This window comes from Crinia signifera, chromosome 9 (genome assembly GCF_055691185.1).
Source record: "Crinia signifera chromosome 9, ASM5569118v1, whole genome shotgun sequence".
Lineage (NCBI taxonomy): Eukaryota > Metazoa > Chordata > Amphibia > Anura > Myobatrachidae > Crinia > Crinia signifera.
The window spans coordinates 84,999,015-85,025,262 of record NC_139225.1 but is presented as its reverse complement, the minus strand read 5'-3'; the positions used below and the strand labels follow the sequence as shown (position 1 = coordinate 85,025,262).

The 26,248-nt window shown below is 39.9% G+C and overlaps 1 protein-coding gene across 3 annotated transcripts in view; it reads left to right on the top strand.

Annotated features, from left to right (window-relative positions):
• TENM1 (teneurin transmembrane protein 1) overlaps positions 1-26,248 on the top strand; it is a 726,432-nt gene that overhangs the window by 634,394 nt on the left and 65,790 nt on the right. For all 3 annotated transcript variants that reach the window (XM_083159336.1, XM_083159335.1, XM_083159334.1), the window contains 2 exons: positions 10,407-10,773; positions 12,353-12,863. In XM_083159336.1, the coding sequence (XP_083015462.1) occupies positions 10,407-10,773; positions 12,353-12,863 (878 nt within the window). The remainder of the gene's footprint in view (positions 1-10,406; positions 10,774-12,352; positions 12,864-26,248) is intronic.

Genomic DNA, 26,248 nt, shown 5'->3' with positions numbered 1-26,248 from the left:
ACACCAGTAGTCTGAGTCGACGAGACTGAGACCTCTGGTGAGGACCTGGACCGGTACCTGAACCGGGGAGGTTGGAGAGGACCCTTACGCATAGAATGCGTGACAGTGCACCCGAAGCCAATAAACAGTTAGTGGTAAAATACAACCGTGTTTTATTTAGCAGATGGTTGTAAATAGACAAGCAGTAAAGTATGCAGGAGATAGGATACAGTCTATGTAGATAGCGATACTTTACAGCTGGATGATGATGATGATATGGAATCGATGGTGGAACATCGGATACGGAGTAGTAGACTGTGGGTCCGGAATGATGGACGGGAACTGGAGGATGGAGATCCGGAGTATTGGATTTTACAGACGATGATGGAACATCGATGGTGAGCGATGATGGAACATCGGATATGGAGTAGCAGACTGTAGGTCCGGAATGACGGACGGGAACTGGAAGATGGAGATCCGGAGTATCGGACTACAGATGATGATGGAACATCGATGGTGAGCGATGATGGAACATCGGAAGGACCAGAGTCCCGGAGCTAGGCTTGAGTGCTGGGCTGTAGAAGCAGGATCACAGGAGATGGAATAACCTGGACTTCACAGGAGATGGAATGCCTGGAATACACTGCAGCATAAAGGAGACAACACCAGCAGGAATACACTTGCACGGAGACAAGGACAGCTGACCATACGCTGGAGACAACTGAAGCACTAGCAATGGTTCTGAGAGCAGGATTGGCCGGGCAGGTATGACTGGGAGATCAGAACCATCAGGATTGGACAGAGCAAACATGTGACTGGGAAAAACATGGCAGCCCCCATGTCTGCTATGGTGGGAAAGTATGTTTGTGGACGCCATGCTTGAGACTGGGAGCAATGGCGGCGGACAGACGGATTGCCGTGCACTGGGTACTGTCACTAGGAGTCAGGAGAGCGGTGCGCCGCGCAGCCGCGGACTCAGCAGCGCTGAGAGGACTGGAAGGTAGCAGCAATGATGGCGCACGGCAGACAGGACGCCGGCAGGGATGACACTTGAACCGCAAGCTGAGCCTGCGGAGGCACTTAGCCAGTAAGAAAGTCTGTCTGAGAGCTCGGATCGTGACAGCGAACAGGTCAGCGTGGCCCACTGCCCTGCTCTGGAAAATGTAGCTTTTCAGAGCTTGATACATATGGAGAATGCTGTTAACCCTTTGAAAAAAAACACTACCACTGATTATATCAATAGCAAAGAAAGAACAGTAGTGTAACACGTTTTAGAAATAAGTGTTCAAATAATAATGGTTCACTGCACACAGAATGTGTGTGTGTATGTGTGTGTGTGTGTGTGTTTGTGTGTGTGTTTAATAGGGATAGTGCAGTTGGCACAGATGAGGATAAGTGACTTCACTAAAGTTCAATAGATGGGGGGTTCTTTCAGCGCTCAATCGCTACTGCATAGTGGCTAATGTGGGGGTGTTGAAGTGTATGAATGGTAATGAACAATCAGATTCTGTGTGTTTGACAGTTTTACTGAAAAGTCATTACACAACATTACATACATTATCATGGATGTCAAATTAAAAAAGGGTGTGAACATAAGATGTGGTGAAATGAGGCGCCATAGCATGCAAGACTGGTTTTCAAGAGAGTTCAATAATCAAAGTACAATGTACCAAAGTCCAGTGGCTCTATGTTGTGGTAGGCAATAACGAATTGGGGCAGACCTAGGGGCAGCATCCCACTTACGTGTCTGTGTGTCCTGTACAAGTAATCACAACTCACTTCCACAGGTTGCCTGCTAAGGCCCTTGATGGGGTATTGAGCCTATATGGTGGATGTCTATATGGAGATGCACACCACCGTCGCTGCACACCCTTCCAACCGCAGCAGACAGATGGCTAATGATGTGTGTGTACTGTAATATGAATAAGGGTCACTACAGGTTGAGTATCCCGTATCCAAAATGCTCGGGACCAGGAGAATTTTGGATAACGGATTATTCCGTATTTTGGAATATTTTAATATTCCAATGATGTATTTTGAAGTATCTTGCATTTATGCTGTATAAACACATAAAATAAACACAAATATATTTTATTACCACATAAAATACACACACATATATTTTATTTGTTCAAAAAACAAGGTTGCAAAACATGAAACAAAATTTGTGTACTATCTCAGATATTGAATTTGAATGCTAAGCAATCATTTTCTTGTACAAATACAGTGCCAGTTACATATCATGTCCTCAGTAGTGCTGTTACATATGTCCCAGGTGAGTTTTTAGCTAAAAAAATTTTTTTTTCCACTTTCTGGAAAGTATGGTTTTCGGAATAATTCGGATAACGGATATTCGGATATAGGATACTCAACCTGTATTATGTGGTGAAAAATGATTAAGGGGCAATATTGTGTGGTCCAATGTGAATAAGTGATGCAACTGTGTGGCATAACATAATAAGGGGCACTACTTTGTGGTGTAATGTGACTAAGGGGCATTATTCTGTTGGGTAACATGAATAAGGGACACTGCTGTATAGTATGATTTGAATTGAGGGTACTATTTTTGGCCACGCACCATGGCATGCGCTGTCCCTATTTAAAATTGGTGAAGGGGTGGCATTGCTATTGCTCTTTCAAAATGCTTTGTTACGGTTCTGCTCAAGCTCTCAGACACTCATCAGTGATTTATTTATTTACTGTATATGCATTCTGCATGAACATACTTTTATTGTGCTAGGTCTGTAGCTATACAGGCCTACTCCTCTCCATTTCATATCTCCAATATTAAAGAGGTGTAAGTGTCATATTGGCATGCTGATGTAGCTGTTCACTTTTTGTATTCATACACTAAGTACAATACACAAATTTGACACAAATCAAACATGTGTACCACTAACTAAGTGAAATTACCAGTGTCACTATAGCTAGACAAAATGGTTTTGGCCATGTTTCCCAATCTTTGTATCGGTATTTTCCTACAATTTCTTAATATTCATACCTTCAGTTTGGAAATTCAGTGCAAGTTCTTGAAAGTTCTACTACTTGTCATTAACTTCCGTATAAATAACATTTATTATTCAAAAGAAAAGTATTGTTCAATATTGTGGGTGAAATTTAATATGATGAGAGATTCAGAAAGTGAGAGATTTGTTAAGAAATCTCCATTTATTTTAAAGCGGCAATCATTTACACTGCAAAATCAAACTGGTTTTGTAAATTTGGTACCAAATCTCTCACTTTCTGAATCTCTCATCCTATTAAATTTCACTCAGGGTTTCTATACTTCATGTCCCAGTTTTCCAATGACAGGCCATGATTTCCACCTAGTATATTTGCAGCATATTTTTGCGCTACCATAATTCTGCTGAAACCACATTAATAGAATAAGTAAATATAGGTTATTACATTATAACGGTTTTACTAATTTGGGACTTAAAAGGAAGTGTGGGATTGATTTTATAGTCTGAGTAAACTTAAAGTTACATGGTTGTCCCAGTTTTGCTGACAAAAGGATTTAAATGAACGAATGGTTATTTGGGCTGCAATGCAGAAAATAGAGTTTAACTCGCTATGTTTTGCACAGCAGGGCCCTTATCAAAAGATATTTTAATAGAAACAAGGAGCAATCAAACCAACACAAGGAAATTGAGGGGAGTGTAAATTGTTTATGAGTTCTGGACATTGCACAATGGACTGGTATTCAACAAGAGAAGCCAGAGGGCAGTTTCATCTCATGAAGGGGAGAAAACAGACAGAATGTTCTATTCATATTTAGAATAACACATTGCAGGATTTTATTAACTTGCAATTCTGCAAGTACAAGTCAGCAGCACAAAAATATAGAAGATTATTAGATTTTAAACTTACTTGGATCTGATTTCCTTGTCTAAAAATGTGTCCACTTTATTCTGCTTTTTCCCCTACTTATTGTATGCCTAAATCAAAAGAGAAGGTGGCAGAAGTGGAAAAAGATTGTTGGTAGTAAATTCATTTTATGACTTCATCGCATGGCTATTTCAACTTCTGTCTAAACTGTTATTGGAAAATAAGCATGAGCAGGAAATAAAGGAGCCTGTTTATCAACTAAATATTCGTCTTCAATCATGTGAAAATGGCTGTTTCATAAATGTTTATGGAGAGTGCAAACACATGGTTTCTCAGAAAAGCTTAGCTTACAGCCCATAGGCCTAAATGTCCTTCCCTGCAGCCCATATCATGGTCATGCATACACACTAGCTAAGTAGGGTCAGATCTCTGCAGTAAAGTTATAGGGAAATGCTGTCGCTCTCAACAGCATTCAACAACAGCATACAAGCAGTCGGGCCCATTCTGCCGAGAACGGCTGTGGATTGTCAAGCTCACGGCCACAGTTTGAGGATCCATGGGAGTATCTCCCGGCCACACCCCCTTTTCGACATTCAGCAGGTGGGACATTGAATCCGTCGAGCCAGACGAGAACGGGACAGGGTCACGGCTGTCGGGCCAGCCCAATAGTGGTGACCTGGGATTGATTATCCCCCATAGTGAAAGCTTACTGTATCTCAGTGTTCTTTCGCTCATCGCCTTTATTGCAGCTACTATCACAGCAAGACCATTTTCATAGCCCTGCAAATACATTGCTAATGGCGATATGGAACAATAAACAATTACAACTTTTTACTCAAATGCTAAGGGTGAATATACTAAAGTGTGAGTTTTTAGAAGTTAGTTATATTGCCTGTAACAACCAATCAGATTTTATTTATTATTTATCTAGCACTTTCTAGGGTATAATAGCTAGAATCTCACACTTTAGTATTCCAGGGGTGGCCAAACCTGTCCCCAAGATATGCTAACAGTTCATGATTTGCAGGCAACCTGTGGATATATAGTAGAAATTAATGCAGCAGGTTTGAAAATGTGATAGTTGGTAATGACTACAGCTGTGCAGCAGCTGGGTGATTTAGACAACCAATGAGATCTCATGGACCAGTTTAACCAGCTCTGCCTTAAGGTGTCCACAAACGGTGCGATGTGCTCCATGCGGTTTGAACTACATTGCATCTAGTTAAAAAAACATGCAATCAGCTACAACAGCATGCGTTTTGAACTAGATGTGATCTAGTTAAAAAAGTACGTGCTGCACATACCTGTACTTTTTGTACTTTGGGATATGATGTGCATGGAAGCGCACATCTCACCGGAAGTCCAAAACGCACCAATTGTGGTCACCTTTAGGGTCTTAAGAAAGTAGACAAACTATAGTGCATGTTTACAAAAATTGCATGGAGATTCATGAGAGAGGAAGAGGAGAGTTTAATTATGAAGAGCATGGTTGTAATACCCGAAACTTCTGATATTTATTTCTAAAATTATTGTCTTTTTAAAAATTTGTGGCATAAACACAATCATAAGTTTCATATTTTACAACCTGATGCTTTGTAAAGAACCCCACTGGAATAGATTTCGTACAGACAGTGCTGGATAATGTTGGATAATGTTAGTGGATAGTGTAGGGGTGATAATATTATTATTGGTGAGGGGGGAGGTATTTGGGCTGGAACCAGATGTCTTTAGCGAAACCATAACAAATAATCAAAATGCATAAATCATTTTGTTCACCATAAGTAAGAGGACAATAAAATATAAAAATTGGTCTCAAATAACTTTAAGCCAAAGATTTGTTCTCTTAGATTAGTGTGTATTTGCTGCTCACTAATATACTACAATAGCTTTTAAGAAGGAGAACCTTAGTTCCAATTAATTAAAAATGATCTACAGCTATTGGAGTAAGTGCCTCCGCTAAGCCACTTACTGCTGCTTGTTCTACAGTGAACACTTCATGCCTGATAGAAAACAAAGGTGTATATGCCTGGATATTCCCAGTGCCTAAATACAGCAGAAGCCAAAAGGGCAAGCACACAGCATGAATAAAGATTTGCTTATCCAGGATTCAAAATATCATGGGCAGCCAAGCTCATCGATGAGAACATCCTGTCTGCTGCCTTTTGTTGCAGACATTCAATTAGATAAGCTCTTGAGATTTATTTTTAGGAAAGAATTTCCTAATGTGTTCTATCCATTTTCTGGGAAAATATAATGGAGGAAAGGTTTATCATGGGAAATTAATTTCAGTAAATAAGCACTAAATTGTATGCAAGGCATATCTCTGTAGATGGTGAACTATGACCTGTAGAATGTAGACGTCTCGGAAATACACACACTGCAAGCTAATACAATGATCGTATATTCCAGTTTTATGGGAGGGAGTTTTGGGGAAACAGACATTGACAAAACTGCTAAGGTCACACCATAAATGTCCATAAATGTATTAGTGCAACAAATAATTGTACATTCATGTAACAAAGAATTCCAATTCATTTATGATAACTAAAGATAATTTCATATATGTATGAATGGATTTTTGAAAAAATATTTCCAACATTCATGTATGAATAATGTGGTAAAGTACTTACAAAACCAACCATAATGTTGGCTGGAAGCTAGCATTTGTATATCAGGTTAATTTGCAATGCTCCATGCGCTCATATATTTGTCAGACACATGTCCCCTTTGTGACAGATTGCTCTACATGTCTGTTTTATGACATAAGGCTTCTTCACATGCCCCATTCATGTCAGACACAGGCCCCTTTTATTTCAGAATCCTCAGCGTCCCTGTCAGAAGTAGCATAGTGTTCGCGCGTCCAGCGTAGTCAGCGTCCCTCTCAGATATGTGTTCCTGAAACACCCCCCACTATCCATGCCAGCCCGAAGCGTGACGAGCGGATGCTTTATGTGCCCCCCCCCAACCTGTTCATACCCCCACTTTCCACATCGGCGTGGAGGCGATTTTATAAAGTGTGTCAAGCACAGCGAGCCACCGACGTGGATAGTGGGGGTATGAACAGGTCAGGGGGACGTGTAACTCGTCCCCTCGCGGGGCTCGCTGCACTCACCATGCTTCGGGCTGACGTGGATTGTGGGGGTTTGAAAAGGAGGCTCTCCCTGAAGCGGACACGGGCAGGGTTGCCGTACCCTACCGCAATAATACTGAGAAGCAGGAGCATCTGCGTCTCAGACAGATGGAGCGCCTCTCCGCCGGCACCCACATGATTCCCTCTACGCCAGCTTCCGCCAGCGCAGGGGACCTGGCAGTTACCGGCGCTGTATGAGAGGCGCTCACTAGGCTTGCCATGGACGCCGGGGACAGAACCATGGGTGCCGGGGACAGAGCCGGGCTGCCGTGGAGTCACTATGCTAACTATGCTAGGCAGCCGTTGGGCTACGCTGACAGCGTAGCTTAGCCTACGCTGAAAACATAGCGTAGCCGGGCGCCGTGCTATTACACAGGTACCTAAAATACTTTTCCAGTGCAGTTTCTAGCTATCCCTTCCCGCAGTCTAACCCTATATCCTGCACCCCCGCCCGGCAGCCTAACTCACACCCTCACAGCTAGTGCCAAACTTTAACCCTGGTACACTTCTGCCTAAACCTAACCCTCCTGGCCTGCAGCCCAACCCCCACCACGGCAGTTTAACCCAAAGTTCCCTTTAGTGCTTTAACAATTATCCCAACCCTATTTGAAATTACTATATAATATATAATATAATAAATATATAATGCAATATACATTAATTGAACAGAAACCACTATTATTGTGGAGAAAGGGTTTACTTTCATACATATATTTTGGCACATTGTATACAGCAAATCATACAGGAGCTGGTGTTATTGCTGGCAAGGACACTGTTTTATGTTAGACGGCCTCCTGATATATATTTTATTCACATGGTGTGCCTTTGTTTTCTTTGTACTAAGCAAACTCTCAGAATCAAATGAGTAGATCCCTGTTGTTTGCAGTAGTTTAGTCTAATAATGTACTGTACAGTAAAAGGTAGAGGTCAGATGGGTATTTATAGTGAAGTAAATTGACTTTGCCTAGAATATGTGCAAGGAAAAATGAAATATGCAACTATTGTAGCCATCTATTTTTCAATCTGTACTGGTGTTTGGTCCTGATTCTGTCATGCGGCACATGCAAAGGTTCCAATGCCAGACCTGTACAATACCTCCCAACATTTGTAACACACTAGGAGGGATGCTCCCAAAATTGGGGGCGAGATGTAGTGGACAGGGGAAGTGGCCTAAAATTGCATCACTCCAGCAAGGGCACACACCCGCTCTGTGAGCTGCTGGCCATGCCCCCAGCTACGCTGTCTCCAGAAATAGATGCGCACAGTGTCTATTAACAGCTGCTCTGCTCCACAAAGCGGCATTGGGCAAGGGATACGCCCAACTTCCCCCCCACCAAGAGAAACTGCCAGCCGGGGCGGAAAGTGGGACTGCAACCCTCAGACCCCCCCCCCATAAAAAAAATGGGACGGTCCTGTGAAAATCAGGACAGTTGGGAGGTATATAAGTAGTGAACATGAGATGATATAATACAGGTCTTATTATCAAAGCAACATATTACAAACATCTGTTTGCAATGTAAGGCCAATATACCTGGACTAGAGACTTTATATACCTCTGGCAACAAAAAACACATAACATCCCATACAATATATAAATCTTATAGAAAAACACAAAACATCAAGGATGGGAAGACAAGTAGAATAATTAATGTGATCAAACATTGAAAAATAATTCAGATTGGTTAACTGTTTTAATATAGGAAAATTAAATTAATTAGATGTTCTGATTTGGCAAATTGGATAGCAATATGTAGTCTCGAACAGTCTTTGAATGTGTGTTTGAATTGATTCCTCTAGCCTGTCAATATAGATGCTCCATTACCACTGGTGCACATGTTTATAAATAATTTCTACATTACTTGTCATATGCTTCCTTTTTTCAATACCGCTTAAGTATAAAGACATTGTCGACCCTGTTAATGGATCAAGGCCCTTATTCAGATCTGATCACAGTACAAATTTGTTCTCAAAATGGGCAAAACCATGTGCACTGCAGGTGGGGCAGATGTAACATATGTGAGAGAGTTAAATTTAGTTGGGGTGTTTTGAAACTGAAATCTAAACTGTAGTGTAAAAATAATGCAGCCTGTATTTACCCTACACAGAAACAAAATAACTCACCCAAATCTAACTCTCTCTGTACATGTTACATCTGCCCCACCTGCAGTGCACATGGTTTTGCCCGCGCCCGCCCTTCGCCGCTCATCACTGACATAATTATTGCATATGCTCTAACATATGCAATAATTATGGCAAAGGACAGCTCTTGCGTTAAGAGCTGTCCTTTGCGGTGAGTCAGCGGGACCCGGCGGCTCCCCCTCCCTCCCTTACCCGGCTTGTGCTGCTGCGGGGGGCTGGCTCTCCTCCTCCTCCCTGCACCCGGAAGAGGATTACAGTGCTGGGAGGAGAAGGTCACAGGTCCTGGCAGCACAGCTCTGTGCTGCCCAGACACAGATGAGGGGGGAGTCATTGCGGGGGTCGGTGCGGGGCGGCGATGGGTCGCGGTAGAAGCCCATAAGCTTTTATGGAGCTGGCGATGCCCCGCGTCGCGGTAACCCGGTGGGGTTTTTTAGAGAATCCAACAGTGTGGTAAAATTCTTGATAACGGGGTTTTTACTGCATTTTTCCTTTTAGAGAATCTCCCCCAAAGTCTTTTATCATTGACTCATTAACTCAATGCTGCAAGTATGCCCTTTCCAAAACAAAGTTGGCTGGTGGTGCGGGTCTTGCTATGTATTTCAATGACTTGGCGAGGTGTGCTATTTATAGCAAAATGTGTAGATTAAGCTAGGTGCATATATTGAAGCAAATGAGGTGAGCCAAATGTTGGGGCATATCCAGCTAACTGTTGATACTGCCAGATTCTGCAGAGGCAAGATTGTTCTTTACAGCCTCAGAAGCTAGCAGGAAAAATCTGCATCAGTTGTATGCAAAACCCACAATATTCCAAATTTGACTCTGAATCAGTGTATTTCTACGCATTTCCTCAGATATTATTGTTTAGGAAAAACTGGGAGCTATTCCTGTGCATGAATACTCATTTTTAATTGAATGTGCCCCATTGTGTGTATTAATAAAAATGTAACTGAATGCAGTTGCTCATTCTTCACAATTATGAATGCTTGCAGTGACAAATGTTCAAAGCATGGAAAAGGAGAGTTTTCTAATTGAATTGGAGAAGTGGCAAATTGCACCAGTTTCTGCAATCACCTTTATAATTCTATCTACAGTACAGTAAAGACTTGGGAAAGCTAATTAGTATTATATTTGTATCAATTTAAGGGTTTTGCATTGAATTACCAGCCTCAGTGTTATTAAGTTTCTGTTTTCTGGAAGAAAAAAGTGCATTCTGTACGAAGTTACTTAGGTAAAAAGACTATTACAGTTCATTGTAAATGTCTGTGTGTATCATAAACCATTGTGTTGGCATTTGACCCATTTTTGCTTTTTTGTATTCACTGTATTGCAGGTTCGACTAGAATGGCCGACTGACCTAGCTGTCAATCCTATGGATAACTCATTATATGTCTTGGACAATAACATTGTGCTCCAGATTTCTGACAATAACCAAGTGAGGATCATTGCTGGTAGGCCCATACATTGCCAAGTTCCAGGTATAGACTATTTCCTTGTTAGCAAAGTAGCGATTCACTCCACCCTGGAATCAGCTCGAGCCATTGCTGTGTCGCACAGTGGGGTAGTCTACATCGCTGAAACAGATGAAAGAAAGATCAACAGAATTCAGCAAGTCACCACTAATGGAGAGATCTCCACTTTAGTTGGAGCACCCACAGACTGTGACTGCAAGATTGACCCAAATTGTGATTGCTTTTCAGGTCAGTGCTAATAGTTCATTACATCTTGTACATTCTTGGTGCAGTAATAACAGTATATAGTATACTATAGGGCTCGCATAGTGTCAGACAATTTTTTCATGAGTAGGACAGGCACAAAATGTTTGCAAAATAATACACAATACAGTGTGTATACAGAGTCAGGTGCATTCCAAGATGCCTCCAGCTCTGTAACAGCAGCATACAGTATGTGTGAGGCTTTTGCTAGGATTAGCCCTTGGTTTATGCCAGGGCTGATAAAAGCATAATGACCTGGTTTAATAGTATTATTAGTAAACTCTATAGTCAAATTACCCAATTTGTACACAATATAACCAAGTGTGTATACCATATAAAATACAAATGTCTGTTTCCTTTTCCAATAAAACTTGAGTATGACAATTCGTAACTGTAGCGTTGTATTATATATGCAAATACCAGTCAAGGCAATAAGAGCCAGCTGATAATTGTCATCAGTATCATCATACCACCAAAAGAAAAACACCCCATGACCGGCACAAATGCGTAACCAGACTACTCATACAAATACATCCCCTTGCCTAGCCATTCTGTTTCTCTAAGCATATGGGAGGGGAGAATTCAATAGCTTTGAATATGGGTGTTCATTTTGGGCATGCCATGAAGCAATTCAATTGTTGATCTGCTTGGGTGCGAATAGCTACCACTACTTACAATTCAGCTTGCTGCCCCCAGAGGCGGCAACCTGAAATGTGTAACAATTCAGCTGCTTGGGTGTCAAAAAATAGCTTTTCTGTTAGCACCCATTAGTTTAATTGTGTATAGCCACATTTATGCAGCTAAATCCTGACTAACTGGATACAAAAAATTGAATTGCAACATTTATCGTAATTTATTTTAAAAAAATAGAATCCCCCCCCCCCCATGGAGTTGACATGAGAGATGTCACAAAATCTGTATATGGACAGAGGTGTTTTTTTGACGACTTGCACAATATAGTGTAGATTATATATTTGCAATCAGTGAGTAGTTACATAATTATTTGTGAAGTATAGGTAAATTCACCAAAAATTGCACTAATATTAGTGTCACGGTACATTGTTGTGGAAGATGGTGGCAATCCATGCACCTGAAGTACAGCAAGAGACCTTTATATTCAAAAGAAACTTCACCCAAATACATGTTTTACCTGAGGGGTTTTACTTTTTATATGATATTTAACCCTCTAACAAAATAATAATGTAAGCAAAAACTGCATTCTGTTTTGCTAAACAAGTCTCTATTTACATGCAAGTACAGTAGTACATTGAGGATATTGCTGTGTAGGGAAATTCGGCAGATGTCCTGGCACTGTACATGTCGGAAAACAACAAACAAACAATTTTTATACCAGCAGGGCTTTGGATCTTCAGAAATTGCAATTGCTGAGATAAATGTATAATAATGCCAATCTTTCCTGATTCACACTTAAATTGATAATATTGGGAGTAATGATTTGTGAAATGCACTGCATATTACACTTGTGTCTATATACTTTCTGCCACATATAAAAAGAACATATACAATTTGCTAATGAATTAATTTGATACTATTTGTCCCTTAGGTGATGGTGGATTTGCAAAAGACGCCAGGCTGAAAGCGCCCTCCTCGTTAGCTGTGTCTCCAGATGGCACACTGTACATAGCTGATCTTGGCAACATACGCATCCGAGCAGTCACCAGAAACAAGCCTCATTTGAATGCCATGAATATGTATGAGGTTGCCTCTCCGGCAGACCAAGAATTGTATCAATTCAGTACCAATGGGACCCATCTACACACTTTAAACCTTATAACTAGGGACTATGTATACAATTTCACCTATAACGGTGATGGGGATATTATATCCATCACCAGCAGTAATGGCAATTCAGTACATATACGAAGAGATGCTGGTGGCATGCCTCTGTGGCTGGTGGTTCCTGCAGGACAGGTCTACTGGCTCACTATCAGCAACAATGGAGTTCTGAAAAGGATTTCAGCCCAAGGATATAACCTAGCCTTGATGACGTATCATGGTAATACAGGACTGCTGGCAACAAAAAGCAATGAGAACGGCTGGACTACTGTTTATGAGTAAGTTGAATATAGTTTGAGTTATACAGTAGTTGTATCATTTGTGTATTTTTATGTAAATTTTTCACAATGGGGAAAATTAAGATCCTCAATAATCCGTACTTTCCAAATATTTAAAATAGTTGTGTAAATGCGCAATAAGGCATCAGTAAGTGAAGGCTATTGTTGTACAGCCAATTCCAGATATACTTCCTATACCTCAAATAAAAGCTTTCAGGCATAACGAAGGCAACTCTGAGTTGAGCGCAAGGCAGACATAATTGCCCCGTGTCTCCATATTTGTCAAGCTTGAAATTAATCTTCTATTTTTCTAATGCACTATTTTTGAGATATTTTTCATTTTTATGAATACCTGGAATATTTACTCCTGGAGGAACCAGATAGATATAGGAATTAAACACATTCTGCACACACTTGTTTGGCACACCCATTTATCTCATTGAAGTAAGCAGAATACATAAAGGGTTTTACACCCCCTTTTCCTCCATCACAGTGTCATTGTTCATTTCACCCAAGGTATAAAAAATAAAGAGATTCCTTTAATGTATAATAACAGTGACTTAAACTAAACTACATGCTCTAAACGGTTCACAATGAATTCTAGGTAATATAATCAATATTTGCATAATATATATAGAGCCCCTACCGTTTATTTTTAAAGGTGTCGATGTTTAGTGTATATTGTTTATTAGATTCATTTTTAATTAGTCTTATTGTGGTCACATTCTCTCATGCACCCTGTTTTAACCTATAGTACATAGCTTATGTTAACCATTTCCCTAGATGATTAGTGACAGGTGTGTTGGTAACTGCTCACCTATAAAAGCACAGTCTGCTGTGAGCTTTAGACCAGATAGCATGCCTGGATTCAAACATTGATGTGATAGCTATGTGTATTGTAGCCATATTGAGCGATAGTGCTAGGACCTGCAGAAAAGTGGGGTCCCTTGAAGGGGGCTGCAGCTTAAATGTATTGATCAATTCATGAACTAAATCTCCACTATTTAATAATATCAGTTAATTTAGTGAGTGCAGAGCCCCAACTATATATATTTATATATATATATATATATATATACACATATATATATATATATATACATACATATATATATATATATATATGTATATATACATATATCTATGTGTGTGTGTATGTATATATATATATATATATATATATATATATATATATAGTATATAGTAACATAGGAGGCCCTGCGTCTCCGTATCTACGGCATACTATTAATTTACCTGGTTGTCCAGGGGCTGGTAGGGGGGGTGGATGCTGCCCGCCTGGTGTATCTGCCGGCAGAGATACTTGGCATCGGCTTGCGGTGGATGACTGGCAGCCGGAGTGGCATCGGAGGCCGCAGCAGCAGCGCTATGGAGGAGATGACGGCGAATGTTGTTTGGAGTGACCCGGCGGTTACCATGGAGCCGGAGGTCACCCTTCCTGTCTGGCCGGGCAGTGTACGGAGGAAGCGGCGGGACAGGAAACAGAGGAGTGGGAAGAGGGGAGGCCTGCGTGAGAGGCTGAGACAGGCACCCTCTCGGCTCCCACTCCCCACCATATTTCTGGCTAATGTGAGATCCCTGATAAATAAAATGGAGGAGCTGCAACTCAACATCAGGCACAGTAAGAGGTTTTCTGACTGTAACCTTACCATCTTTACAGAGTCATGGTTAAACGATGGCATATACCTGCTCGATGTGTTATTAGGGCTGACAGAATTTCCACTGATGCTGGGAAATCTAGAGGAGGAGGGCTATGCATATATATTAATAATGCGTGGTGCAAGGACTTTGTTGTTACAGAGAGACATTGCTCAGCTGACCTCGAATTCCTTATGAATAAATGCAGGCCCTTTTATTTACCATGGGAGTTTACCTTCATTTTCATTATAGCAGCTTATATTCCCCCGGATGCTACGGCAAATGTGGCTATGGAGGGCCTATATAACTCCATCAATAAATATATGACTGCTAATCCGGAGGCGGTGTTTATAGCCGCTGGTGACTTTAATCACACAAATTTAAAAACAGTTCTGCCAAAATTCTATAAAATAAGGTGGCTGCTCTTCCCCATCTGGGGCAATCGGATCATGTATCTTTATTTCTCTCCCCAAAGTATATTTCATTACGACAAAAGACGGAGCCAACCGTTAAGGACATTAAAGTTTGGCCTGTGGGAGCTGATGTATTATTGCAGGAGAAGTTTGGACTTACTGACTGGAGTTAATTTAGACCGTATGAACCAAGGGGGTCATATGTAGTTGCTGATTTAAACCTGTATGCTTATTGATTATATTAGCGTTACCACTGATAGTGTTACTACCTGGAAAAAGATCTCGTATACCCGAACGAGAAGCCGTGGATGAATGGGGAGGTTCGGCTTCTGCTAAGGGCTTGTAACATTGCCTTTAGGAAAGGGGACGCTGTAGCCTATGGTAAAGCTAGGGCAGATCTGAAGAAAGGCATTATCAGGGCTAAACGGTGTTATAAGTTAAGGCTGGAGGAAAATTTGGAAAGATCCGACACCCGCCGTTTATGGCAGGGCATTCGGGGTATCAGTAATTACAAAGCTGATAAAGCTAGTTCATCCCTTCATCTATAGCACGTTTTATATACTGAGGAATAAATGCTAAACTAATATCATGTATCTGTTCCTAGACAAAGATCAGTACATGACAGAATAAATTTAGAGATAGTTCTACATAAATGTTATTTAGAGGAAGAGCAAAAATTGAGTGTACAGTATGTAAATTGTGAGGATTTTTGATATGAGTATTAATAGTCTTTGCATAATATTTAGTCAAGATATTCTGAAATGCCATTATAGTGAAACAAGCAATTTGATATCCTCCAGAGTAAGGAGAATTGAATAGGTATAACACAGAACCTAGAGCAAAGGTCTAATCTCATTTCAGTGCAAGTATCCACCAGCTGGAAAACATCAGGAAATTTAGCAAAACAATAATACTTTCCCACTGTTATAAATAGCTATAGCATTTTAAAGATGAAATTCCCTTTAATAAAGTTAATGTTGATTTTCAGCAAACTTACATGATTATATAATAATATTATAATGTTTGCAGTGATAATATTAGATAGTAATAATATTAGTTAGCAATTATTTTATATTATTACTTATTGAAGTTCACACAACACTGATAAGAAACCCAAGCATAAAGACCTTTTCATTTCCATGTCATCAGCAATTATTGTGGTGTCTGAGAAGAAACTTTGATGAATCTTTGAAGTTAGGTTGATTTTATCCCTACATTTCCTTAAGCTGCCACATTGCTAAATGTCTGTATGTAACTTCAAAGACCATTATAATAAGTCATTGATGGTTCTTGGTTGCAAGGACTTTCAACATTGTCTTAAGTGTATTCTGGTGGTAGAAACTGGGGGGAAATAAGGTCATTTAATTAAGCAAATAAAAGACTTGTTCAATTATATAGCTTTGCACTTGTAATGTAATGTATTATGACACACAGTAGCTTACTGTATGACTCAGTGTACAGTTGGAGAAATGATAGTACAGTGGCCAAGTGAAGTATAAATGACACTGCTCATTTAGTGATGGTATTGTTATCAACAGTTGTCCTTCAAGAAAAGTAATACAGGTTGAGTATCCCGTATCCAAAATGCTCGGGAACAGGAGAATTTCGGAAAACGGATTATTCCGTATTTCGGAATATTTTAATACTTCAATGATGTATTTTGAAGTATCTTGCATTTATGCTGTATAAACACATCAAACACATGAAATGCACATAAATATATTTTATTTGTTCAAAAAACAAGGTTTCAAAACATAAAACAAATTTTGTGTACTATCTCAGATATTGAATTTGAATGCCAAGCAATAATTTTCTTGTACATATATAGTGCCAGTTACATATCATGTCTGCAGTAGTGCTGTTACAGATGTCCCCAGTGAGTTTTTAGCAAAAAAAAATTATTATTTTTTCACTTTCTGGAATGTATGGTTTTCGGAATAATTCGGATAAGGGATATTCGGATACAGGATACTCAACCTGTATTTGAAATGATATTGGTTTGTAACTGGTGTTGTGGTTTCCCTCAGGGGTGTGTAATAGCAGCAGCTGAGGTCTTTCTTCATGTGTATTCATCTTCCCCGCTTACTTAAAAGCAGCTGCATTTTGTATAGGAGATAGTTATTTTTCTAATCAGATGTGATGTTATTTGGCACTTGACTTTTTTATTCTAAGCAGTCTCTCTGTCATAAAGTAATTGTAGTAAACATTGTCACATAGGACTTAATTTAATGGAAGACATATGGCAATATGCAGCAGGGAGAAGTTCTAGCAAAGTAATGATTATACCAAGTACACTAGTATCATGGAAAAGGGGCTTTATAAAAATAAGGTTAGGATATGATAGTGTTTAAGGTGACATTAAATTGTACTCTATATACTCCTTTTCAGAAGAAATACAAGGGTACAGTAGATGTATGAAGCAGTGATAAGAAATTATAAAGTGCCTTGTACTTTATCACCAGCCAATCAGCTCCTGACTGTTACGTGACAGGCTGGGTTTCAAAAGGGATAGTTAGAAGATAATTGGCAGGTGATAAAGTACCAGGCACTTTATCACTTCTCCTCCCTCATAACTGCTTCATACATCTACTCCGTAATGTCTTATTGCATAAAGCTACTTATTGTAGCATTTACACATCTCACTTTAAGGGGCCTATTAATATTTGCGGCCTTGCCACGATTATTAACATTCCATATTGTGGCAGATATTTTCATTATTAATAAATATCCTTTCTATGTACTTAGGGAAACTGGCAGGGACAGTGATAGCAATAACCACTTTTAATTCCTATTTTAATACCTTAGGAAACCTGCATGGACAGCAATAGCAGTAACCGCTATCCTGCCAGTTACTTCAACAGCATTTTCAAGGAGTTTTTCAGGTTTATGAAAGGGGAGGAGTCTTTGGGATGGCATTTTAAGATGGTGTAAACTAACATTGCTACATTTTGGAGAAGGTTGTAAAATGAAATGGTCAACATGAGTTTTTCACTTTTTTAGTGTCAATGTTGACACCTGAGCCTGTAGAACAGTGGTGTCAAACTCATGGCCCTCCAGCTGTTGTGGAACTACAAGTCCCAGCATGCCCTGCCACATATTTTATATAATGGATTGCTAAAACTGTGGCAGGGCATGCTGAGACATGTAGTTTCCTGCTGAAGGGCCAGGAGTTTGACACCACTGCTGTAGACCCTCCATTATACCCATTTCACATTGCTTCTTATATTGCTGGGTTGTTACTGAGTTGACCCGGGTCAATGTGCAGTGTGAAAGCATCAGAACTTATTACCTGGTCGAACAACCCTGCAATTCGATCTTGGATATGAGAAGGGTTAAACCCGGGTCGCCCGGTGTATAATGGGGGACTTAGGTTTAATTTTAAAATGTCAGACCCAGGTTGGAACCAGGTCTGACCTGGTATAGTGATGTGAAAGCAGTACCAGTGTAACGTTAACCCTCACATGGTCCGCTTCATTCACCATGCTTCAGACTATGGGCTAGATTCTCTAAGCTTCAAAAGTGATAAAATTGAGAGTAATAAACAGCCAGCCAATCAGCTCCTAACTGTCATGTCCAGTTTGTGTTTAAAAAATGTCAGACAGGAGCTGATTGGCTGGCTGTTTATCACTCTCCATTTTATCACTTTTGAAGCTGAGAGAACCTGGCCCCAGGTGCCTCGCAGTGCCTGACACACTTTATCGTTCCCAATCATAGTCCACATGGATGGTAAAGTATGAAAAATTAAAAAAAAATGGAAAAAAATCAAGGCGACCATTCCATGTGTCAGCCTTTTTTTCTGTCGACCTTGTGCATATCAACCAATTGACTGTTGACCCATCATTCATATCCTGTGCCAATTAGCATTCTTCAGCCAATTTCTGTGTATTCTCCTGCATTATGCTATTAGTACAAAGCCACAAACTACAGATATGTAGAAACTTCAGTTTCTACTTCATTTTATGGGAGAAACTTTTTAGAATTATTCCCCTAAATCTGAGGATGAAAAGTTGTATAAAATTGATGTCACAGCAGCTGCCACTACCTGAATGCTTGTCTGTCTATCAAGAATATTTGGCCAATAGCTGGGTCACTTGGCATTCAGCAAGGGAAGCCTGCAATAGTCATGTGCTATAAGCATCTGTACTGTATGTAACTAGTGTCAAATATAAAAGACAAATATTTAATAAATCCATAGCAATCACTAATTTAGACTTTTACAGAATATAAATTGTATTTCCTGATGAATGTCTGGATTTTGCATCCCAAATAGTTAGCAACATAAATAGAAAACTCAGGTAATCATTATATGTGCATAATACCACCAGATTTCCTTTCCCTGGCTTAAAGTGGCCAAATACTTTTCTTCTCTGAGGAAAGAAGTTGCATGCAATCACCCCTTGAGCCACTAGAGAACCTCCTGGGTGGCAGAACTGCATATGATACATTGTATGCAGTCATTTTGCATACAACATATTGTATGCAATCCCAGCAAAGCCTGCTTGATTTTGGCTCGTGATGCGACACATTTTACCTGCAGCCATGCAATTCTCAGGCTTCATACACTAGATCAGTGGTTCCCAACCCTGGTCCTCAAGTACCCCCAACAGTGCACGTTTTCCAAGTCTCCACACAAGTGACATAATTAGCTCCATCTGTGAATCTTGTAAAATGTGCCTGAATAATGAGTGCACCTGCTGGGTGACCTGGAAAATGTGCACTGTTGGGGGTACTTGAGGACCAGGGTTGGGAACCACTGCACTAGATGATTCACATGTGATTTGGTCACTTTTCATGCGATCACGACAATAAATAGCATGAAAAATGTCCAAATCGCATGTGATTGACATCAGGTCTGATGCGACGCATGGTCTTGTGTGCATCGCATTGGACCTGATGCCAATCACATGCTATTTGGACACTTGTCATGCGATTTATCAATGCAATCACATGAAAAGTGACTATAATGCCTGTAAATTGCCCAACTGCAGTAGTTCCTAAACATTTTTTAATAACAGCTCCCTAGAGTATCATAATTTTTTTCAAGGCAACCCTAGGCCAAAAGTTTCTGAGATTTTTATAAATTGTGTTTATATATAATCCTTGGGATTAATTATGTGGTCATGGACTGGATTAATTTCTGTTTGTTCCCATATGTTATGACTGGCAGCCACCAGCACTGGTTTTGCCTTAGATTGACCAATCCAAGGCACCCTGCAAGTGCTCTAAGGTACCCCAGAGTGCCACAGCACACATTATAGGAACCACTGTCCTAGTGTATGGGCACCATTAGTGTAGATTTTTTCATTTTATCAGCACCAGCACTGGAGCCTGGCTGACCTGTACACGACAGGTCAGCCAGGCTCCAGTAAAATGGAGGGGGCATGGCCACCAGGTGTGGGCGGGGCCTCCAGGAAAAAAGTAAATGAGAGGGAGAGAGAGGACAGGCTGTCGCTGCAGCTATCTCTCTCCCCAATTTAGCACACGGCATTGAACAGAGTGTGCTGAGCTGGAGAGAGATAGGCTGGGCCATGGCAGCAGCCTGTCATCTCTCTCCCTGCTGCCTAGCTGCCTGCAAAGTCCCTCCACCAGATCCAGGCACAGGTTAAAAGTGCTTGCCCCCCCTCTTGACACCAATGTCTGTTGGTTGCTAACATTGTATATTTTCCTGGCTGGCAGGAAACACCTAAAACACCTAAAGATGGATTATAAGAAGCTGCAAAGCAGACACAATTAATGTTTCATGCTAAACCAGTGCAGTATAAGAACATCATGATAAAAATGTGGTTATACATTTCCAAGGCAGATTTAGGGATCAGGCCAACCCTATGTACAGCATTAATTGCAACATCCCCATCTTCTTCACAACTACCCTCAGCCTCATTGACCTTGGGAAGTTAAGCATAGCTGAACATTTAACCAACAGCAGTAATAGGCGGCTCCCTAAAGACATCATGATAGTGGCACTGTCGGCTCAAGCTTCTCCCACTTAGTTACACATGGTGGCAGCTAGTCCAGAGGTTAAAGCCTCCCAGAAGACCACGGTTAGGCAAGTAGCTCTGTCACATCCTCGCACTGGTGCAACATATAAAAAAGATCAACCAGCTCTGATGTAGTTGTGGCATTGCTGTGCCTCCCCTAACAGGTGGCACCCCTAGGCACATTCTGCATGTTCTTAGTGATTAATCTGGCCCTGCTACACTACCAGTTTTATTTTGGGTTTTGCAGCATGATTTGTAATATTGGGCTCTTTCTATTTTCTGGAGATTCAATTATTTATATTTTTATAATCAATTCCAACAGAAAGAGCTCATTTAATCTATCTGTATATGGTATATGTATATACTGTATCTATATTTGTACAATGTATACATACACACACGCATACACACACACCCACCCATATTATTATTGAGCTATTATTGAGGCAGTAGAGATATGGCCTACTTAAATGTCTTTTTATGGAACTTTATAGACATAAGTACTTTAAACAGGGGACTCCAGATGGTCTTAGAAATATAACTATCACAAAAGAAAAGGAGACCTGGAGGAGCAACTGCAGGAGACAAAAAAAATATTATAGCAAGGTTATTTGTCTTCCAAGGTTGTCATGGCAACATTAGAATGGGAATATTGAGGACTATTGTAGGTGGGGGGTACCTCTCAGCTCTGGGTTTCAAGCTGTAATACTACAGTATATTATGTTCTACTGATCTTTGTTGTTTGCTACTTGTAGCGTAAGCTTTTTTATGTTAAATTGGGTTTGTTTGCATGCCACAGTGTGCATGCATGTGTGTACAAGAGGCATATATGTATGTGTATATGTATATGTAGAACATATGCATTCTGCACTATGTATCACTATCAATGCATTTATGTCTAATATACAGACATAAAATTATATCTTTAGTAAATTAATTTTGCAATTATCTGTTTATTACACACATTAAGATGTGTAATACTCTACATGCACCTTAATAGTATTAGTAATGTGCTTTGATGATGATAACCAATGTTTTACTTTATATTAAAAATAATTAAATAGATGTATAAATAATGTAAGAAACAGCATGCATGTTCTCCACAAGTGATCTGGATTTGTAGCACAAGTGCAGAGGAACGCACAGTACAGTGTTCTTTGTGCCATAGGGATTTGATGTTGTGACCTCCCCATGTCACAGTGTTGCACAGCCATATTCTTTTCAGCATTTGGCTGCAGTATATGGACAAGTAATTTGTGGGACACCTGAACATCACACCCATTTGTGCTTAGTGAAAATTGTATTTCAAAACATGTATCATTGATTTAAAGGTGTCCCCCACTGAACGGCCTCCATTGCCCCGGGAAGGCTAATCACTAGATTAGCTAGGCCATCACGGACGTTGGTAATATGGCCCAATTTTCCAATACATCTCTAAGATGTTTACTTGATGTGGTCCAGGCTATGCACAGGCCAGTCAAGCTGTTCCACTAAACTTGTATAACCTTTTTGATGGATCATGCTTTTAGCATGGGGCCATTGTAGTGCTGCAAAAAGCATACAATTCATTAGATGGACAGTGTTTCTGGTAGCATTTTAATTTTCTGTTACAAGGTCCAAAAATGAAAAGTACCAATTTAAGGGCCTGATTTAGCTGCGAACGCTTGTGCGATCTGCAGCACAGTTCCCAATGTTGGGGTAACTGCTTACGCACAGGACTCATCCTCCACATGTTCAGAACAGGTTCTGGGATCACATCGAAAAATTGCCTGAGTGGCCAGACCGTGACTGTGTCAGGAATCAATCGCATGGCTTATTTGAACTCTGAATTTGTCCATTAGTCTGTCAGAAAGTGAAGTCCTATAACTGTGTGTTTGCCACCGCCCCGGCATTGAGCAGTGTCACCTGTGGATTTGTATGACTGCTTGGACTTGGAATCCCAATCGATGAAGCTCATGAGGAACAGCTAATATTGCTTATTCTGTACATGTAGTGAGTGTGTAATGAGTCTGGCAACTGAGATGATTTTTACAAGTGCAATGTAAACAGGTGAGGAGAAAAGCACTCTCTTTTTTTTTTTACAAGGTTCCATGTTTTAAAACTCAGTGGTTCTATACTGAGCTTGTGTGGCCTACAACTTCACATCCTGGCTGTTGTTACTCTGTGACATTTCCACTTCACAATAACAGTCCTTGCATTAGATTGGGGAAGCTGTAGCAGTGCAGACAGCAACATACTAAACCTTCTTGCTGGAAAGTGACATCCTATGACATTGTCACATTAAAAGTCACAGAGCTCTTCAGTAAAGGTCAACTTACAGTTGTACTGCTGGCGTGTGAAATGCTTTACTTGCTGATCTCATGGTGCTTGTGTTCTGGAGTTCACATACTGCTTATAAACATTCAAATTGTCAACAACATGTAAGAATCTCCATAAAATGTTCTACACACACATACATACACACGTTTTGCAGTTTGAAAAAATAAACCTATAAATGACACATACTTCTCCAACAGGAGCCTCATAATGAAAAGACAAATCTCTCAGTTTGTGAGTAGCTAACCACACAGCTTCACTCTGATTGGCTAGTGCAAAATAAAGTAATTTTGATTGGTTAAGGGCAGATAAATAAACATTATTTAATGGCTCTATATAATGTATTGATACATTGTAGTTAATTTCATAACATGTACTGTACTTGGCCTTTCTAAGCATAAGAGATTGCGTGTAATAGGGCGTACACGCGGTGCGATGTAGTCAATTTTCTATTTGATTTTAATTAAGGAGATGATAAAGTTAATGATGATAATTTATGATGTTGAAAGTTAATATTATGGCAACACTGCACGTTTTAATGAATTTGAGGATGTGTTATTTAATGATGAGGGGGAAATATCCTGTGGCAGTCATAACAATGTTTTTGTAATATATTGTGGTCAGTAAGATGATCTTATATTGTGTGGTTGCTTTGTAGTTATGGCAATCATATATGTGGTATATGGTGGTCATTATTGCTCTCTGCATGATACAGCAGTCCGTGATCTCTTCTATATTAAATGGTGGTCACGGTGATACTCTGAGTTATAGAGGCATATTTGTATGTGAAGGCCTGGAGCTGTAGTCCCATCCACCCCATTGTTGATGTCCCTGTTCTTAATAAATGATAGGAGAAAAGGAAGGTTTTCTTATGTTGCACTGTTATACTGAGAATATTAATATAATGGCATTAATAATAAATAGCTTTGATTCATCTTATTTTGCATACATTATTTATAATTGTATTTATTAACAGTTCCTTCAATAGCGCATACATATTCCGCAGCGCTTTACAGAGAATATTTTAACATTCACATCAGTCCCTGCCCCATTGGAGCTTACAATCTATATTCCCTTCCTCATGCATACGCACACACAGACATTCTAGGGTTAATTTTGTTTGGAACCAATTAGCCTACCAGTATATTTTCGGATTGTGGGAGGAAACCGGAGTACCCGGAGGAAACCCATGCAAGCACGGGGATAATATACAAACTCCACACAGTTAGGGCCATGGTGGGAATCGAACCCATGACCTAAGCGCTGTGAGGCCGTAATGCTAACCATTACACCATCCGTACTGCCCCATACATATTGTAATATGGTAAAGATCCCTATATAGTGTATTACAGCTATGTGTACCAAGTGCTTTTTCGGTGTATAACACATCACTCAAATCCCTGAAAAACACAGATGGTTGTCAGTGTCTACTACTGCCGAAGAGGGGGTTGCCCAATCAGAGCCTGCACACCGGCCCCTCCTCTATTAAAGCACTGCTGATTGTTAACATTAAATTATATACATATAGATATACTGTATCTTCCCCAATAGTGGTATAGCGCCAATAGATTAATGATAGTCCATGTGTTCCAATGTTTTTCACAATAAAACAACTGCAGAATTCTTCTCAGTGATGCTTTTAAATATATATAACTGTGCGGAGTTTGTATATTCTCCCCGTGCTTGCGTGGGTTTCCTCTGGGTACTCTAATTTCCTCCCACAATCCCAAAAAATATACTGGTAGGTTAATTGGCTCCTATTAAACTTATCCCTAGAATGTCTGTGTGTGCGTATACATGTGGTAGGGAATATAGATTGTAAGCTCCACTGGGGCAGGGACTGATGTGAATGCTCAAATATTCGGAATATGTGTGCATTAAGAAACTGTGAATAAATAAATAAATAGATAGACAGATAGTTTGCAGCATATATATCACACATTGATTTTTACTCTGCACAGTATGCAATGAACAAGATTTGACCATCTTTAGTGGTTAAGCAGTGCCATCTAGAGGTAGACTTGAAGAATGGCAACAGTATCTAGTAAACCTCTTAAGCAAATTGCAGTAACCTGTATTTACACCTTCAGGTTTATTGATTTCCCTGAAACAGCAATGCAATAAATAAATCAAACACTCTAAAACTAATACACTGGTGGCATATGAATGTGAGATACAACGGTAGCTTATTTTCCTTTGTTAGATGAGCTAAAGTGACTGCCAGCCATTAAGACCTTTCTATGAACTGTGTTTCAAAGAGCTGGAAGATATGTGATTTGTGCTTAAAAGCATTTCCTGGTAAAGATGCTTGCTTAGAGTAAGGTGAGACTACAGAGATTACATTGTAACAATGATTATAGAGTAGTATAATTGGGCTGTATGGGTCCATAGTCTGTGATAAACAGAATCCAACCAAACGGTAAATTTTGACTTATGCAGTATTCATCATGGTACTGGATCTGATCACATCTGACATTTTTACATCTCAAATCAAGACACATCAGTCTGCATACTGTATGCTGTGCTTTGTCGAAAGGATATGAAACCATTTAAAAAAAAACTGTATACAGTATGTCAAAATTCTGCTAAAAAAATGTCATTATCTTTCTCATTGTAATTTATTGCAGACACAAAATCAGACGATACGGTACCATACAAAATGTACAAATAAAGTAAAAAAAAAAATGTTATTATGATTTATATTCCTGAAGAGTCATATCATTCCAGAGCAAGGTTATGACATTCACTTTACACAAGAGTGGTTAGTGAAATGTCTCCTGGCTGTTAATCCATGTGGAGACCTACAGGGGATGTGACATTGTATGCCCCGGCCTAAATGTATGATGTTATCCCTGTGAGGGCACTGTTCTGTATAGTTACATTTAGTAAATGCAGTGGGGATAATTGCTGGAGAGGAACTGGCTCGAATCAGAGACAGATATACAGGTTATATGTCAACGGAATTCTGGGACAAATGATACTATATACACACTGCCCAATATTGCTAACAATAGCATTCAGT